Genomic DNA, 15,795 nt, shown 5'->3' with positions numbered 1-15,795 from the left:
ACTTCGATCTTTACTAGTGTGTTCCAGTGCAAATATTAAGCTTGAGTTTTATCCGAAAAGCGTTATGTTTACATGTATATTCGATCTAAAGATGTGAAAAGCTCTTTTTAGTAGATATATGTACCAAGCTTGTTGTTTAAGAAATTTTATTTCTGGAACTCCATCCTTCAGAGTTTCTACTACCTCGTTACTTTACACTCAAAGAAAACTAAGCCGTAGATAGTATGATAAAATCTAAGCACCAGGGCCGTACAAAAACGACCGATTACGCCCAATATTTCCCAATACTTATGGCTAGAGTAAGCTACGTTAGTAATTGGTTTATTAAATGTCACTCAAAAAGGAGACAATACACGGCCGACCGTTGCCGTTTCCATGGAATTGGTTCGCATGGCAAAATCCCCATCTAGAGAGAACCAAGCACGTTGAACGCTGGAATTTATCTCAGTACTACCTTCCCATACAATAATTTCAATATCTTTTTTCAGACTTATGCAAACCTGGGTACTACTGTCTAAATGGGAACACCGATCTCTCCCTTCCATGTCGATATGGGACATACCAGCCTTTCGACGGTCAAACGTCGTCTTCCTCATGTATTCAATGTCCAAACGCAGCAGTGTTGAATGCAGAACCATTAACAAGCTGTCTAACAGGTTAGTGGTGGTGAATTGAAAGAGAAGGTCTGAATGACAAAACTTGTTATACATTGAAGTCTCAATCTCCAATTTGTGAGCTGGAGATGATTTTGGATATTTTGTCATATGTCGAGGTCTGCCACAGAGCATTTTGTTTTTCGTTCTCATTTTTTTTTTTACCTGTCGAGGTCGCACAGCAACGAGATTTTATCACTTTCGATCTCTGCGTTTTCGACTACGGTATACTGAGAATATGGTTAACGTTGGCAAATGTTGACGCGGAAAATACGAAAAAAATCCACGCGAGTATAACCACAGAAGGTATTAAACGAATAATATCTGAAAACAAAAATGATCAAAAGAATTATAGGAAAGGGGTAATTATGCTTAAGCGACAAATAGAACCTTCATTTAGGGAGAAAGTTGGTTCACCCAAAACAGTATAAGAATTCGGTTTTTATGATATTTAAAATAATTAAGTTCTACTAAGTGTTATCTCAAGTGATAGTTCTTGCCCCCACTCTTGTTCATTTTGGACAAGAGACGAAAAAATGGAACAACATGGAATAATTGGCTCTGACTGTAGTTCTTATACGTAGTCTTTACTACATTTTCCTAGCACTTTTAAGTCTTAATGCCAGGTAGCTGTTAGCTAGCTCTTGCCAGTTAGCTAGTGACCTTTCTACCTGCAGGGCCGTAACTAGTAACAGGTAAACCGAGGAACTTATAATTACTTCATTCATTTTATTTCTGTTTTTAATTTGTTGTTTTAAGTCATCATAAGCCCCCATAATACCTAGAAAGAGAATTTAACGATAAACATTGCCTCAGTCATAATTGTTTCGTGGACATTTCTTGAGTCATAGTTCTTTTCTGGCTATGGCCCTGACCTGATATTTCAATTTGAAACCGTTTCACCAGACCTGTATAAACTAAACAGTAAGCCAAGAAAAGGTACACAAAATTGAATTCAGACTCGTTAGAACTCGAGTAAAATTGCTACGGAACGCAATAAGCGGTTATTAATGCTTAAGTTCTGCTGTCTTTTTCTTTCTTTCTTTCTCTCTCTCTCTTTCTTTCTTTCTTTCTTTCTTTTTTTCTTTCTCTCTCTCTTTCTTTCTTTTTTTCTAATAGACAGACCATTTACCTCTTCATCACTTGCCAAGAGCGCTGGGGAGATTGTTGGGGGAGTCGTTGGTTCTTTGATCCTATTGGTCGTTGCATACGTAGTCGTTCAAAAGCGCCGTCGTCGTGGTAATACAAACGCCTTTACGGACATGTTAGACCTCGCTTACAATCTACAAAAAGACGACAAAGAACTACTAGAAGAACAAGAACAAGAGGAAAGTTCTACGGCCAAACAACTTCGATTTAGTTATTAACCCTTAAACCTATTCAGACCGGGTAGGCACGGTAGATGGGGAGGATGTCTCCGTCTAAACCGTATTTTGACAGTTACTTATTTATTAATTTTTTGTTACAAAATTTGTCTTTTATGCAGTTCTTAAAAAGAGAATTTTAGTTGTTAAAACGAAATGAAATGGGAGAAAAGAGCTGCTTGTAGTCCAATTCTCACCACTACAAGAGAATTCCATTTCTTATTTCATTACTTAATTTATATTCTATAAAACATATCTAAATTACCATATTTAGACAGGGAGCCACGTTGCCTACAGCTCGATTTCATGCGGGCTCTCTTTCCTTGTCGAGTTTTAATTTACGCTACTAGTACTCAGAGGAAAGCATTTGAAGCATGGCGAGAACTGACAAGAAATTCAGCCCAAATATCGCTCCAAACTGGAATCACGTTACCGCTTGCATTCCAAATGAGTTTGTAATTTTAACTACCATTAATTAGCGCTTTTTAGCTCTAATTTGAAGACGGGGTAAAATGTAACATGTTAACTTCCTTTTTGGCTGTAAGAAAATAAACTCATGATATCCTTAATCCAAGATGGTCTTAACGCGTCACGTGACTTAATACACCCCAGCCAACACTGGAGAATGTTTGAGTGATATTCCCAAGTTTTAATTAAAGCGTGCTGGGAAAAGTATTTCAAACGGGTATGCTCGGATAGTCCTCGAATCTCACAGTGTACGTCAAGTTTTGCTTTCGGAAAACTGCTCGCTTCACGGAACAGATAATATCCGCTGATAATATCCGGGCATATTACCGCGCCAAAGGGAGGTTTTTTGTTTATATAAATTGCATCACCGCGATGTCATTGCTGTTACTAATTAAACCTACCGAAACTCTACTTGTTATCCTCTCTATGCTATGCAACACGTGTACAATGCTGTTAAAGGTTGTCGTGGAAATATTGTCGAAAGACGTTTTATGCTATTAAATCAAATGAATAACGCATAATGACCACATTTACAAATAATGTTAATGGCACCACATACATGTATCTGTTACATCGACGATGCTACGTTTTATTTTATTTCATTTTTTGCTTTTGTTTTTGTTTTTGTTTGTTTGTTTGTTTGTTTTTTTAATTTCATCCAAACAAAAAATAAGCCTCAAAGGCATTCATTTCAATGTAAAAAATGGCAGCTTTAGGATCTCAAATTTCCATGCGCTTGCAACGCATGGAGCAATTCTTCATATTGTGTGACATTTGCATTGGAGTGCTCCATTTTGGTGGCCATAGTATCATAAGTGGTTATAAATTCATTTCTAAACAATTCCTCGCGTTATTTCAGACATGCAGAGGCATCGGCGTCTGATGTATACATAATTTGCACTTGGTTTTAGATGAATTTCCCATCCTACCGCAATCGCTTCCCTTAAACAGATAAAGCAAAACGCCGTTACAAAGTCGTTACTCCAGAAGACCTAAAAGACACCAGATATCATAAGGACCACTGCATAGAAAAAAATCATCAATCTTTCGCAAATTGAACGCTGGAAAGGTCGTGACGTTTATAATTTTACTTCAACCAACGTGAACAACGTGTTAGGAGTCAGAGTACGAGGACGCCATTGAAAAGAAAAAAAAATAAACAGCCAAGGTAAGTCATATTCCTGTGAGTTAAACAAGAATAACAACTAGTTTATATAGTTGCACTCGATTCGGTGGAAAAACGTCGAGCCAAAATAGTTACTTGTAGCTTTCTATTTAGCTCTTTAGCTTTCGATCACAATATGGAACTGGGATGGTGTAGCAGTGAGAGCGCTAACGTCCCACTAATGTGGCCTAGTTGGAGGTATATGTGGGTTTTGTTTGTCATTGGTTCCTGCCTTGCTCCGAAGTTTTTTCTCCGAGTAACCTAAATTCAATTCGGCCTGAAAAGAAGACTCAAACGAAAAAGCGCTATGGTCGATCTGACTTCCTCAAAAAATATCAAAAATCTATTGACATATATTTCAAGGCATGACCTCATGGTTTCTAAGCAGCTTTCTTCCTTCTATCTCATATCGTTTTAAAAGATAAACAACCGCGTCAGTTTGTTTATTTTGTTTTGTTTTCTTAACCTGAACAATACACCTAAAAAAGTTAAGCATCTGTGAATAGTCAACTTTTAGCGTGTATATCAAATCAAATCAAAGGATTTAAAACACACTAAGACACCAATGGTCGAAAAATGTACTAGAATTTATGATAACTGTTTAATAACGGCCGTGAGCAATGGTAGGAAGTCGTATCCGCAGGCTAATAAGAAAGTAAAATTCGTTTAATATACCACGAAAATTAGTATGCATATACAGATACATTTTTGACTTGGTCGCTGTTTAATAGCATGCTTTTGAAAATCGTCACCGTAGTCAAGTTATCGCTTGTTAAAACTGTACAGGCCTGCGAATGATCCCCAATTTGGACTACTATTCCATTAAAGGATCCGCTTCCTTGAAAAAGATTCTAACAAAGGAAACTTTAAGTAATAAAATTCCGACCAGATGTGGCATCCATGTCTTTTGTAATAGGATCACGCTGAAAATACTCCCAGTAACTATCTAAAAGCTTGTAGGTGTCATTTCGGTGACTCTGAAAAAAAGTTCATTAAATTAGTGCCCAGTCTCCCCTTATGCACTTGGTCGTTCATTTTACTATACACTAGGGCTCAAACAGCCACTGAAAAAAGAAAAATAGATCCTAGGAAATTTTACAAATGACTTAAAAGCTGCCGGGCTCTTTTACTCCCTGAAAAAGTATTAAGCCACCTGAAGTAAGCATAAACATTGTAAAATCTTCCAAGTAACTTATATCTCTCTATACAGTACACACAGTAGAACCCCGTTAATAACGTCACCAACGAGCAGGTAATACTTGACTGTTTTAACGGGGTGGCAGGATTAACGGGTAGGGTCAAATTTCATGACTGGTCCAAACTGAGTAACGTCTCAACAGAAGCTAACAGATATATCGCAAATGCAATTGTAAACAACTGTTCTTTAATAAGCATCCGGAAGTAGATATGATTTTTAAATATTTAAACTTCTATCACTACATACAATATTGTTAATGGAAACATGAACATAACTGGTTTGAGTGGCCGTATCAACGGGTTATAATTATAAAAGATTATACATTTTATAATGTGGCCGTTGGCTGGGCTACATTAACCAGATTTTCTTGTAACAAAATGTATGGGTGTTTCTCCGGGACAAAAAAAGTGGCTGTAATAACGAGATGACCGTAAGGCGAGGTTCCACTGAACTATTAGGGAGCTTAAGCAAACAACGACGACGACAGCAACGAGAACGTCACCAAACACAAGATTTAATGAGCAAAACAATAGCTGTGCACGCGCGTTATAAATCTTTGTGCATTTCTTTGCCGTCCTCTGCAAAACAACAAGGTGAAATGACCAAGTTCTACGTCGTCTGAGGAACACGAACTACGACGGCTAATTTTTCGTATTTCCATTTGGAATTGACCGCTGTCATTGCATATTTAGCCTGAGTACGTTTTTAGAGCCATCGGCTTACTGACCAGATCAAGACACTTGCGAATTTCGCTGGTAAAATATTAATTAATTTTTGACTAGGCGTCGTCCTTGACGTTGCTGTCGTCGTTGCTTAAGCTCACTATTGTTTGCATTCAGTGTACTGAAAATTGCATGCACCAACAGGTATATAATGCTGTCAGTAATGTATGGGAAAAATCGACAAAAAGTAGTAAAAATAACACTTACAAAATTATGTGGAGGCTGAGGGCTGAATTCGTGCTGAATTTCTTTACTTCTTACTTCCTGCAACAGTCTGAGACAGGGTGCAACTTTGACACTAGTCCGCCAGTTTTGCCATGGAAGTAGTATCCAAGTCACGCAACACTTCTCGGGAAAAGCGATGTGAGTCGATCTAAGTAACGGCTGTGAATGATACTACCCAGGCGTCTCCACCATAAACTGGAGAAGACGCGATGGAGAAGGGGGGAGGGGATTGGAGGAGGGAAAGAAGCAAGGATGGAAGGAGGGAAACTAGCAGAAAGATTTGTTTCTCTTTTTCCTCGCGTTTTTTGCCTCCCGTAGCCCTTCTTTTTTGTACGCATTCAAGGCATTTAAGCGCAGGCTTAAATAACTTGAACATACCACTCTATTTAAAAACTTAAGTGCACCCAGCAGTCAATAAGGACTTAAAGTTCTTTTAAAATATCTAATCTCTTACAATTGTTTTCCAATTGCCGTAGACCTCATCGGGGATTTTAAGAAAAAATTATGAAAATTTGAAAACAAATCCTTTTAAATTAGTAACTGTCTTTTTCTGAAATCTGAAATGTCCTCTAAATATGTACCAATCACTTAAACGCATAGACCGTTCACAGCCCTCTCTATTTACGCCGCGAAAGAAAAAGAGAGCGAAGCAAGCGCGGAGCACGCGGGGGTGGGGGTGGGGTTTACCAGCGAAGCGAGCAAAAAGAACATTTACATCGGTCCCCACCGGCCCCCTACCAAGTCAAGTCTTCCGTTTAACGCTGGCGTCCAGCTCTCTTGCGATTCTATCCGCGCTTTCAACGATCGAATAAAAATACAAGAAAATAGAGGACTGTGAACAGTCTATTAAATGCAAGCTGATCGTAACTCATCTTAGAACCAGCTGGAAAAATATTTTCTCTTGGAACAATTAGAGCAAGATTGTCTTAGTAAACGTCTTCATTATTTTAAACAGAAGCAGTTATGATGTGTCTGAGATCACAAGGCAGATTTCGAATCCGTGCAGTTCTTTTGGGCGTGCTTATTGGCGTGGGAATAGCAAGTGTTTTGGTTGTGTGGACGAACCAAGGTGTTTACATGAAGGACCATTCTGAGATAGTGAAAGGTATTATTTTAAGAGATGTAGGCTAACATAGCTTTCTGCTATAGTAAAACAAGACACAAAAAATTCTTGACAAAAGATCTTGAGACTTCCACTTTCGTAACTAATTTCTTTCTTGTTTTTACGTTAACATTTTTTTTACGTTAAGGTGGCTCCAAGAGGTAATCATTTATGGCGTTGCGCGCGCAAGTGCTATGTTTTGAATGCTGTTGTTGCATTTGCTTTCACACCTGGTCCTCTCAAACTTATTACATGTAATAAGCAATGATTAAATAGTGTTTTGCTATCATCTCTGTTAAAATTCTGTGATTTAGTCTTAAATTATAAATGCCCAAACAAATGCGTTTTTTTACTGTTTTTATGGCTTTATTTGTGATTTACATGAATTTCCTTAGGTGAAATCTTCCAAAATTTTTACATCACATCGTTCACAGCGGGATACGAATTTTAAACGAGAAAAAAGTAGGGTTTGTAAAGGCAGTGTTTGCGATATTTTCAAGTTTATGTCTTTTACCCCTGCAAAAGATTTGGTCTTATAGATTTCCCTGAAAAACGAGCTCCGACTGAAGTAAAATATTTTTTACCAATCTGCCAAATTTTACGGAATTTCACTGAAGGAAACTGTCAGTTTTGCTTTTTGTGCTCATGTTGCCGTAATAAAATATCGAAAAACACTGACGTCTTCCTTTGAGCGCGCGCAGATTACTTCCTCAGCGCTCGCGCGATGGTAAAACTATAAGGAGCCACCTTAAATGTTCCAACTTTTTTACGTTAAATGTTCCAACTTTCGTGCGCAAGGGTTAAATATTTGGTCCGTTTTAAATCAAACAGTTGACCGCAACAAGATCCTCTGTTAAATGTATTAGCCATACCTTGGGCGTCGATTTCTTGAAATTCTGATATAATCGTCGTAACTTAAATTTCTGTTTGTTTCGCGTGTTTAAAACCGTCATTCAACAATCTTGAGAGGTGGAGTTGTCAATTAAAGCTTCGCATAGTCGACATTCTCACCTCTTCGCATAACATAGTCCTAATAATTTGATTTTTTTAGCTTAAACGAAGCCATCAATTATCAAAAATATGTCAAAAATTAGCCAAAATTATTTTTAACTGGCAACCATACAGCGATCTTCAATTTTAAGTACTCACTAACATTTTTTTTTTTTCAATTATAGATAAAGTACACTCACACAGAAGCGTGTTCAAAGCTTATGGTCACGTCAAAACCATCTTGTTTTTCATTGGTTATTCGCGCAGTCGCCACACTTTACTTGGTTCTTTACTGGATGCTCACCCGCACATGGTTATAGCAGACGAAACATCAGCTTTTGGCAGGTGGAGCTCAAATCCACATAAATGGATAAATAGTTCAATATACAAATATTATAACACTTTGTTCGCGTCTTCAAAACGTGTTGTCAGTAAGGGTAGAAGGTCTCAAGTGTTTAAAGGAAGCGTTTCGAAGGCAACCTCTAAATTCCGTTATTATGTACCAAACCAATGGCAAGGAACCTTTGAACAGTACATTGAGGTGAGCCGAACCTGGGACATTTATTTAGCACTGCAATTAAATGATTCAAACGGTACCTCCTTTCGCGCCCTATGCATCTACAAGGCAAAAATTACTGACTATTGTTTATTTTTATGAACTGACAAAATCTCATATTTCTTAACTTCTCCTAAGTGTTAGCTAAAATAGAAAGAAAATCACCACGTGGTCCTAGTGAAATATATGTATTTTCATAATACAAGTTAATCATAACTCAAGCAAAAAAAACACGCTTTCATAAAGTTTCTCACGTTTAACACTGGTCGCATGTTCTATGGTAAATTCCCTCTATAAGATGCACTCGCAGGGAATCATGGTAGTTATATTCATCAAAACAAACATCCAGTCCAAGATGATGACTATGTTGAAGACCTAAATGTAATAACTGACCTTAAATGTAATAAACTCCTAAATGTAATAACATTTGGCCTTAAATGTAATAAACTCCTGAATGTAATAACATTTGGCCTTAAATGTAATAACACCTAAGTGTGACAACATTTGGACTTAAATGAGATGGTTTATAATCACGTCATCATTGACGTCATCAAAGGCGTCATTAATCAACTCACTGTTATTGCATAAACCACGTGATCTGTTGCACCATCTGTCATCTCATTAAAAGGGTTCTTTTATCGCAACGAGTAACATGTGTTTTCGGGTTTGTCACCTGACTGATGACGTCATTGCACTCAGTTATAGCGGAGCTCTGCAGCGGCCCGAATCTAAGGGCTACAGAGCGGAACTTGGCGGCCATACTCCAGAAATATGTCAACGTTAAGATTATCGTCAGCTTATATCCTATTTGATATTGGGCATCCATGTTATGGCCAACTGACAGTTGTCAAAAAGGTATTCGCTGACCAGTATCACATGACTATTTCACGGGCTTACGTATTCTTTTATTTTGACCGCTGATTAGGTAATTGTTCTCCACTGGATCGCGGGCTCAAGTCCTATTTTTAATCTGTCTATGGTCTCTAAGTTCAGATTTAAATTAAAAATAAAACGGGAAGCACTGCTTTTAGGCTTGGCTAAATCTATCAAGCTTTGGAGTGATATTTTATGGTTTCATTTTCGAATGATGAGATATCCTGGGTCTCAACTGGACAAAGTTCTTATTGTAATTATATATGACTTTATTAATTTTAGTTTATTAATTGCGTGATAAAAGTGTTGACAAGCCTGCACGACTCCTGCCGTTCGCGGATGAATAAGTAATAAAGCCTTCATAGTTTAGCTTTAACTAGGATGTCTTTGAGGGACTTTCCCTTGCGATACGAGATGATGGGGGGCTCCTTAAAGATTTTTCTCAGTAGCGGGTGATTATCTATAAGGTGCCATTTCCCCAGTAGTGTGTCTTTTAGGTTAGGCAACGCCGGGTGGTATTGCGTGACAAAGGACAGTATTTTCTTTTGTGCGGTTTTGTCTTTCTGTGCTAGTGACATTTTTCTATCAGAGAACTTAATCTCTGAAAGGTGTTTTTCTACAATTCTAGCTGGGTAACCTCTATTCTGCAGGCGTGTTTTGAAATTACTCATGTTTTCCTCAAAAATAAGTTGAGAGGAATTTGTTCTCAGAAGCCTTAACGCTTCTCCTTTGATAAAGCCTTTCGTGACGCCTGGTGGGTGACACGAATAGAAATTCGTGTATTGAAAGGTCTCTGTAGGTTTGAAATGAGTTCGCACGTCAAGAATAGATTCCTTATTGAATCTGTCACCTTTGTACACTTTCGTGTCCAAGAATGTAGTTTCAGTTTCTGAGATTTCAGCCGTGAATTTTATCGTTGGGTGAAAACTGTTTGCCTTTAGAAGGAAGTCTTCTATTTTATCTCTACTTGTGTTCCACATGGATATGATGTCATCGATGTATCTTTTCCAAAAAATGGGTTTTGTGTAGCTTTGTCTGAGTATTTCTTTTTCTATTTTGGCCATAAATATGTTAGCAAAAGCTACGGCCATTTTCGTTCCCATGGCTGTTCCATGAGTTTGGAGGTAATCTTTTCCATTGAATTGGAACGAGTTTTCTTGTAGAATCAGACTTAGCATTTCTCTTAGGTACCTGCTAGGAATTGGAGGGTTCTCCTGGTAAAATTCTTCGTATGCTTCGCATACAGTGGTAATACCCTCCTCCTGTGGTATGTTCGTGTAGAGACTGGTGACGTCCATAGAGACAAGAATGGTGTTTTTAGGCAGTTTAGTCTTTTCGATGAAGTTAAGAAAGTCTGTTGTATCTTTAAGATACGAGGTTTGCTTTTGTGCTATTGGCTGAATAAGGTGGTCAACAAAAGCTGAGGTCCTTTCTGTAGGGCCGTCACACCCTGATATAATTGGTCTACCAACAGGTGTCGGTTTGTGAATCTTTGTAAGTGTGTAAAACACTGGTATTCGTGGAGGGTCGGGCGTTAGGGAGAGCCATTTAGCCGTCATTTCGTCTATGTGGCCTTCTTGTGGTAGTGATCGAATCAATCGGTGAACTTTTTTGGCCGTGGTGTCAACCATAGGTTTGTCTAGGGGCCGGTAGTTGTGTATATCATCAAGTTGGACTTGACCCTCGTTAAGTTTATCTGTTCTGTTCATTATGACGGTTGTGGTACCCTTATCGGCTTTCTTTAGTACAATGTTTTTGTCACGCGATAGTTCTTTGAGAGCATTTCGCTCTCCCTGTGACAGGTTGTCTTTCGGCCTGTTCAATTTGATATTAGCAAGGTCAAATTTGACTTCTTCTAGAAAAGTTTCTAGAGCAACTGAGTGCTGGACTGGTGGGTCCCAGTCTGACTTGACGTGGAAAGGATGAGGTTCTTTGTCGTGGCCGTGAAATATGTACTTAAGGCGCATTCTTCTGGCAAAATGACTGAAGTCATTGAGTAGCTGGCGCCTGATAGTGTTTTCTCTTGTCACGGGAGCAGGAATGAATTTCAAACCACGGGATAGCAGGGTAATTTGCTCGTCTGTCAGCTGCGTATTTGACAGGTTTTTGATATGTTGCTTGCGTGACTCAATGTTGTTTTGAAAGCGTTTTTTCTGTTTGATTCTTCTCCGCTCTAATCTTTTGCGGCTTTTAACCGCTTTGTTATCTGTGTTGTTTCTTTCCCCTTCCTCCCTTATTTCTAAAGGGTCAGATAAGACAACAGGATAAGATTCACTTTTTTTATTCGTTGCTTGTGATCTCATTTGTTCCAGCAATATATCGACCTCTCTGATCTTGGCTTTCAACACTTCGGCTAGCTCGTTGTCTTTCTTATCTTCGTTCGCAATTCTATTTCTAGCCGGCGTTTTGCGGGAAGACTGGTTGGTTTCATGGAAACTTCTGCGAGACTTAGCTTGTTCGAGCTTTCTGTATTTATTCTTAAGCCTTTCTACGCGCCTGTGGTGAAATTTCACTAGGCCCCCTACAAGGGCCTGTTCGGCTTTCTTTCTAATAGAGTTAATGTCTTTCTTAAAGTCCTCGTCGGGCGTGATGTTAGCCCGCGCATTGTATCTCAAGGTCTTGGGGCATGAGCCCTTCGCCAGGTGAGAATTCAGCAGACTGATAGAGTTGTTTGAGCTGTCTATCTTCTCCTGGATGGAGTTTAGCTCTTCTTCGTGCCGTGGTCTTTTTCTATCGGAGCTGCCGGTAGTTTTGGCGGACTTTGGTTGGATTTCTCTTTGGCGCTTGAAGCGTAGTAGATTGAACTCAAGGCTATCAAGGATATAAAATTTATAACAGCTAACATGCATCAACGGAGGTAATTTTTTAAACAAATTATGTATTGAAACAACATCAACATTTAAACATTAACAGTTCTGTCCATTTCTTTGCAGTGAATGGTTACTCTTTTGTCTCTTTTCCTCTTCAGCTTTGTCAAAAAGTCAGTATTTGTTACTTTTCTCTAGACACAACTAGCACTAACAAAAAAAGTAAAAAGTTTGTAACGATACAACATCAGTGTTTAAACATTAACAGTTCTGTTGACTTCTTTTCATTGAAGCTTGTTTTTTTAGCCGGTTTTTTTGCTTCATCGAAAGGTCACCATGAGTTACTTTTTTTTCCAAAAATTCTTTTGATGACACACCAATCGTATCCGTCTTTCCTAATCTCCAACCAGGCATTGGCCCATTTTGGATCGGAAATGATGCTTTTTAATTCCATGATCAGACCGCTTGAGGTACCATATTTCTTGATAAGGCTACGGACACTTATAACAAAAGATTGCACTCCGCCGGAGATATAAACCCTCGGCAACATTCGAGTTAGCCTTTGCGTCACCGCCCTAAACCGTGTACTGACTCCACATAACGATTGGTATGAATGGCACGCGTTACCGGCAAATAGAGCGGCCGATGATATCAATACCATTTGGAAGATTTTTTCTAAAAGTTCATTGGGCAGGTTTTCGATGCAACAATCTCTATTGGATACAGACGCCAATGAGCCAACATCCTCATCAGGAACAAACTGAAGCGCTATTTGTTCCTCTCCACCCTCAATTATCTGCAAGGCTGTCTCGTTTGGCTGATCACTTTCCTCAACTTCAACCACAACATCTTCCAAGTCATCCGCACCCTCTTGTTGTTCAATTTCTTCATCACAGTCATCATCATTAACCGTATCACCCATGTCAATGTTTCCTTCAGTTCTACTCGCATATTCCTCCGTGATGTCTTCTAGTACCTCCTCACCATTGTCGTGGTCGCTCATAACTGGTTCCAAGGCCACAAAATGTTCCCCTTGATTTTCTGCAAAATGTCCAAGGTACACAGTGGCCGTTGCAATACTTGCTGACGGGCTGAACACATGTTGCCCACCAGCTCCCAGGGAAGATACTATTTGAACGTCAATGTTATATAAGTTCGCGGCCGCATACAGTGTTAGCTGATCCCCATAGGCCCCATCTTGTGACATATGATTTGTATAGTTGCTCCAGGAAGCAAACTCATTGGATGCAGTGTCCAATTATGTTAATCAAACGCAATCATTAAAGCAGGAATTCTTTGTTAAACAGTTTTTCAAACCTACAGTTTGGAAATGCTTCGTCATTTGCGAAATATTACCCCATGGGGCATAATACAATTGATACTTTTAAAGAAAAAGCAGATTCACATCATCCTACTGGGAAAATTGTAAACGACCAAAATAGCGGACTCTGAGACCTTTTTTTCCAGACACAGTTACATATATAAAAAAAGAAGACAGATTGAAGGATCGAACTATCCAGACTCGCTGTGTGTGGTCTCACAAGAGAGCCAAATCGAGATATAAAAGGCATTTAAACCATGAAACGACAACAGCTATTTCAAATGCACCTTGCGTCGCGTCCTGGTGACGTTGTCATCACGGCATCCGGTACCACTGTGATAGTTTTGTCTGGAATTGTTGTTTGGACTGATCAGGTTGTGATTCAAGAACGGACTGATAAATCGCTGGCGTCTTGAAAATATTTTCTGCGGAACTATATTGGTTAACAAGTAGATTTAGAAACAAAAACGTCACGCTATTACCAACCTATCGAAATTTGTTTGTATGAGAAGGAATTTAAAGGCTGGAATAAGGATTCCCGCTTACAGGGATTGTGTGTAGTGTCACGTGATTATTTTACTAAACAACGAGGTGGTTACGTCAATGATGACGTTTGTGTAACGTTGTTTCATTTAAGTCCAAATGTTGTCACACTTTGGAGTTTATTACATTTAAGGCCAAATGTTATTACATTTAGGAGTTTATTACATTTAAGGTCAGTTATTACATTTAGGTCTTCAACAGACTACAACTACCATGATTCCCTGCAGGCATGTCTCATAGAGGTAATTTGAAATTGGTTGACTGAGTTATCTGCGTTCGTTTTGATAGCGTAGATAACTTCTCCTTGGTTTAATTTTACGCCCTTTAGTCGTCAGAAGAACCTTCGCACCCCACAGGATTGCTAACATGGCATTTGTTTTAAAGGCAGCTCATTGGTTTTGAACAAGGGACCAAATATTTCGGTGAATCTTACGATTATTATTCTTTTTGCCGATATTCTACATAAAAAGCCAACGATCGACTTCGCACAGGAATTATCATGACCTCGGAAGTTTTCATTATTTCTATCAATAGGTGATTGGAGACAAGTCAGGCGCGTTTACAGCGTTTTCGATGAACAGAAGGAATGCGGTAGCAGCCGTTCAACTTTTAGAGGAAACTTCGGGCGCTAAGGTTAAGTTTGTTCACGTTGTGAGAAATCCATTTGACAACATTGCGACCATGGTCTTGCAGCACAAAGACATCAAGGCACGGTATGGAGATCATAAAGTAAAGGTATGATCGAAATGGTAATTTACTTTACGTATGCCAAGGGAATCAAGTTTTCGGGCAAACCCCGTAGGATATGGTAATACGTTAGTTCGTATAGTGTGATCGTCTTGGTGAGTAGTTTTGAAAAGAACTCTTGTTGGTGGCTAACGTTTCGACAACTTGAGCAAAAGTGATCTTCACAATCAAGCGAGTACTATTTGTTAGTCGATGATCAGTCTGGTTCCTTGAAACTGATTGGTCAGTTTAGCCTTGGTGGTGTTGGCTGTATGACTCGTGAATTTAAGTTTGTCAACACCAGTCGATTCTAGTAAGTTTCTATCCGTCTATTGTTAGTCAATTTACGGCGGCCTGTTTATGTCGAAAATAAGTCGTTTTGTAGTTGCTCGTAATTGCTGCCATCTACGAGGCGTTCTTTCTAAGTTATATTGTTCTGGCTAATTATAAGAGTCAGCTGTTGAAACTAGTTTGTACTGCGGGATAAGCACATTATGAGCAGAGTGCCAGTCAATTCTGTGGTCTTAAGGTGTGATTGTTGGCATCAACATTTCAGGTCGCTTGCAGCGCCGTCCAAGCGCCAATCCCCGACAACAGTTCTTTTCAGGACTAACCTTACCCTGACGATTCTTCAACGTGTGAACCTTGTTGTGTTATTACTTCGGCGACGTAAAATCTATTTCAAAGAAAAGTGCCATCGTTGTTGCATTTTACCTTTGCTACTTGAAAACATTTTTGTGTTTTTGGAAATGATAAGGGTGAACGGAAAACGATCGAGGATCAACCAAGACACTGAGCTTGGCCGGTAATTGGCAAAACTCAAGAGGGATTATCCTAGCATGCGTTGCAGGTGTAAATGTGTGAAGGGAAGGGAGGGAAAAAAACGCGAGGAAGAAGGGGAAGGAACGCTTGCTTTAAAAACGCCCACAAATTTCGATGTAATCCGATTTCAGCAACTATCATTACTGTTAACAGGTTTACTAGTCGGAAACTAGCGCGTGCTTCTCAGCATAACTGATTTAAGCTCCCTGTGGAAATTTAGTCGATGAAAATTATTTCTCGATGGGAAAATTTCAGCATAA

General features: G+C 39.0%; 3 protein-coding genes across 9 annotated transcripts in view; 2 read left to right on the top strand and 1 right to left on the bottom strand.

Annotated features, from left to right (window-relative positions):
- LOC110067232 (uncharacterized) overlaps positions 1-2,591 on the top strand; it is a 31,980-nt gene extending 29,389 nt beyond the window's left edge. For all 6 annotated transcript variants that reach the window (XM_089288210.1, XM_089288208.1, XM_089288211.1 and 3 more), the window contains 2 exons: positions 489-656; positions 1,773-2,591. In XM_089288210.1, coding sequence (XP_089144336.1) covers positions 489-656; positions 1,773-2,020 — 416 coding nt within the window. In that variant the 3' untranslated portion in view covers positions 2,021-2,591. The remainder of the gene's footprint in view (positions 1-488; positions 657-1,772) is intronic.
- Positions 2,592-2,664: 73 nt separating this feature from the next.
- Positions 2,665-15,795, top strand: part of LOC110067230 (uncharacterized) — a 33,957-nt gene continuing 20,826 nt past the window's right edge. Inside the window, exons 1-5 of one of the 2 annotated variants that reach the window (XM_089288205.1) lie at positions 2,665-3,653; positions 5,844-5,933; positions 6,751-6,900; positions 8,073-8,428; positions 14,522-14,722. In XM_089288205.1, the coding sequence (XP_089144331.1) occupies positions 6,759-6,900; positions 8,073-8,428; positions 14,522-14,722 (699 nt within the window). In that variant the 5' untranslated portion in view covers positions 2,665-3,653; positions 5,844-5,933; positions 6,751-6,758. The remainder of the gene's footprint in view (positions 3,654-5,843; positions 5,934-6,750; positions 6,901-8,072; positions 8,429-14,521; positions 14,723-15,795) is intronic. The other variant, XM_089288206.1, reaches the window with a different exon arrangement.
- Positions 9,609-11,283, bottom strand: LOC149113273 (uncharacterized). Its single transcript, XM_089288204.1, has one exon. The coding sequence runs from the start codon at positions 11,281-11,283 to the stop codon at positions 9,676-9,678; it is 1,608 nt and encodes a 535-aa protein (XP_089144330.1). The 3' UTR covers positions 9,609-9,675.

The sequence above is a fragment of the Orbicella faveolata genome, unplaced genomic scaffold (genome assembly GCF_042242905.1).
Source record: "Orbicella faveolata isolate gen_17 unplaced genomic scaffold, um_ofav_v1 contig_15, whole genome shotgun sequence".
Classification (NCBI taxonomy): Eukaryota; Metazoa; Cnidaria; class Anthozoa; order Scleractinia; family Merulinidae; genus Orbicella; species Orbicella faveolata.
Note: the sequence above shows the minus strand (reverse complement) of the source record. Positions and strands in the feature narration are given on the sequence as shown.

Excerpts from the sequence above, each read along its gene's own strand:
- LOC149113273 (XM_089288204.1), bottom strand. The coding sequence starts at position 11,283 with ATGCGCCTTAAGTACATATTTCACGGCCACGACAAAGAACCTCATCCT.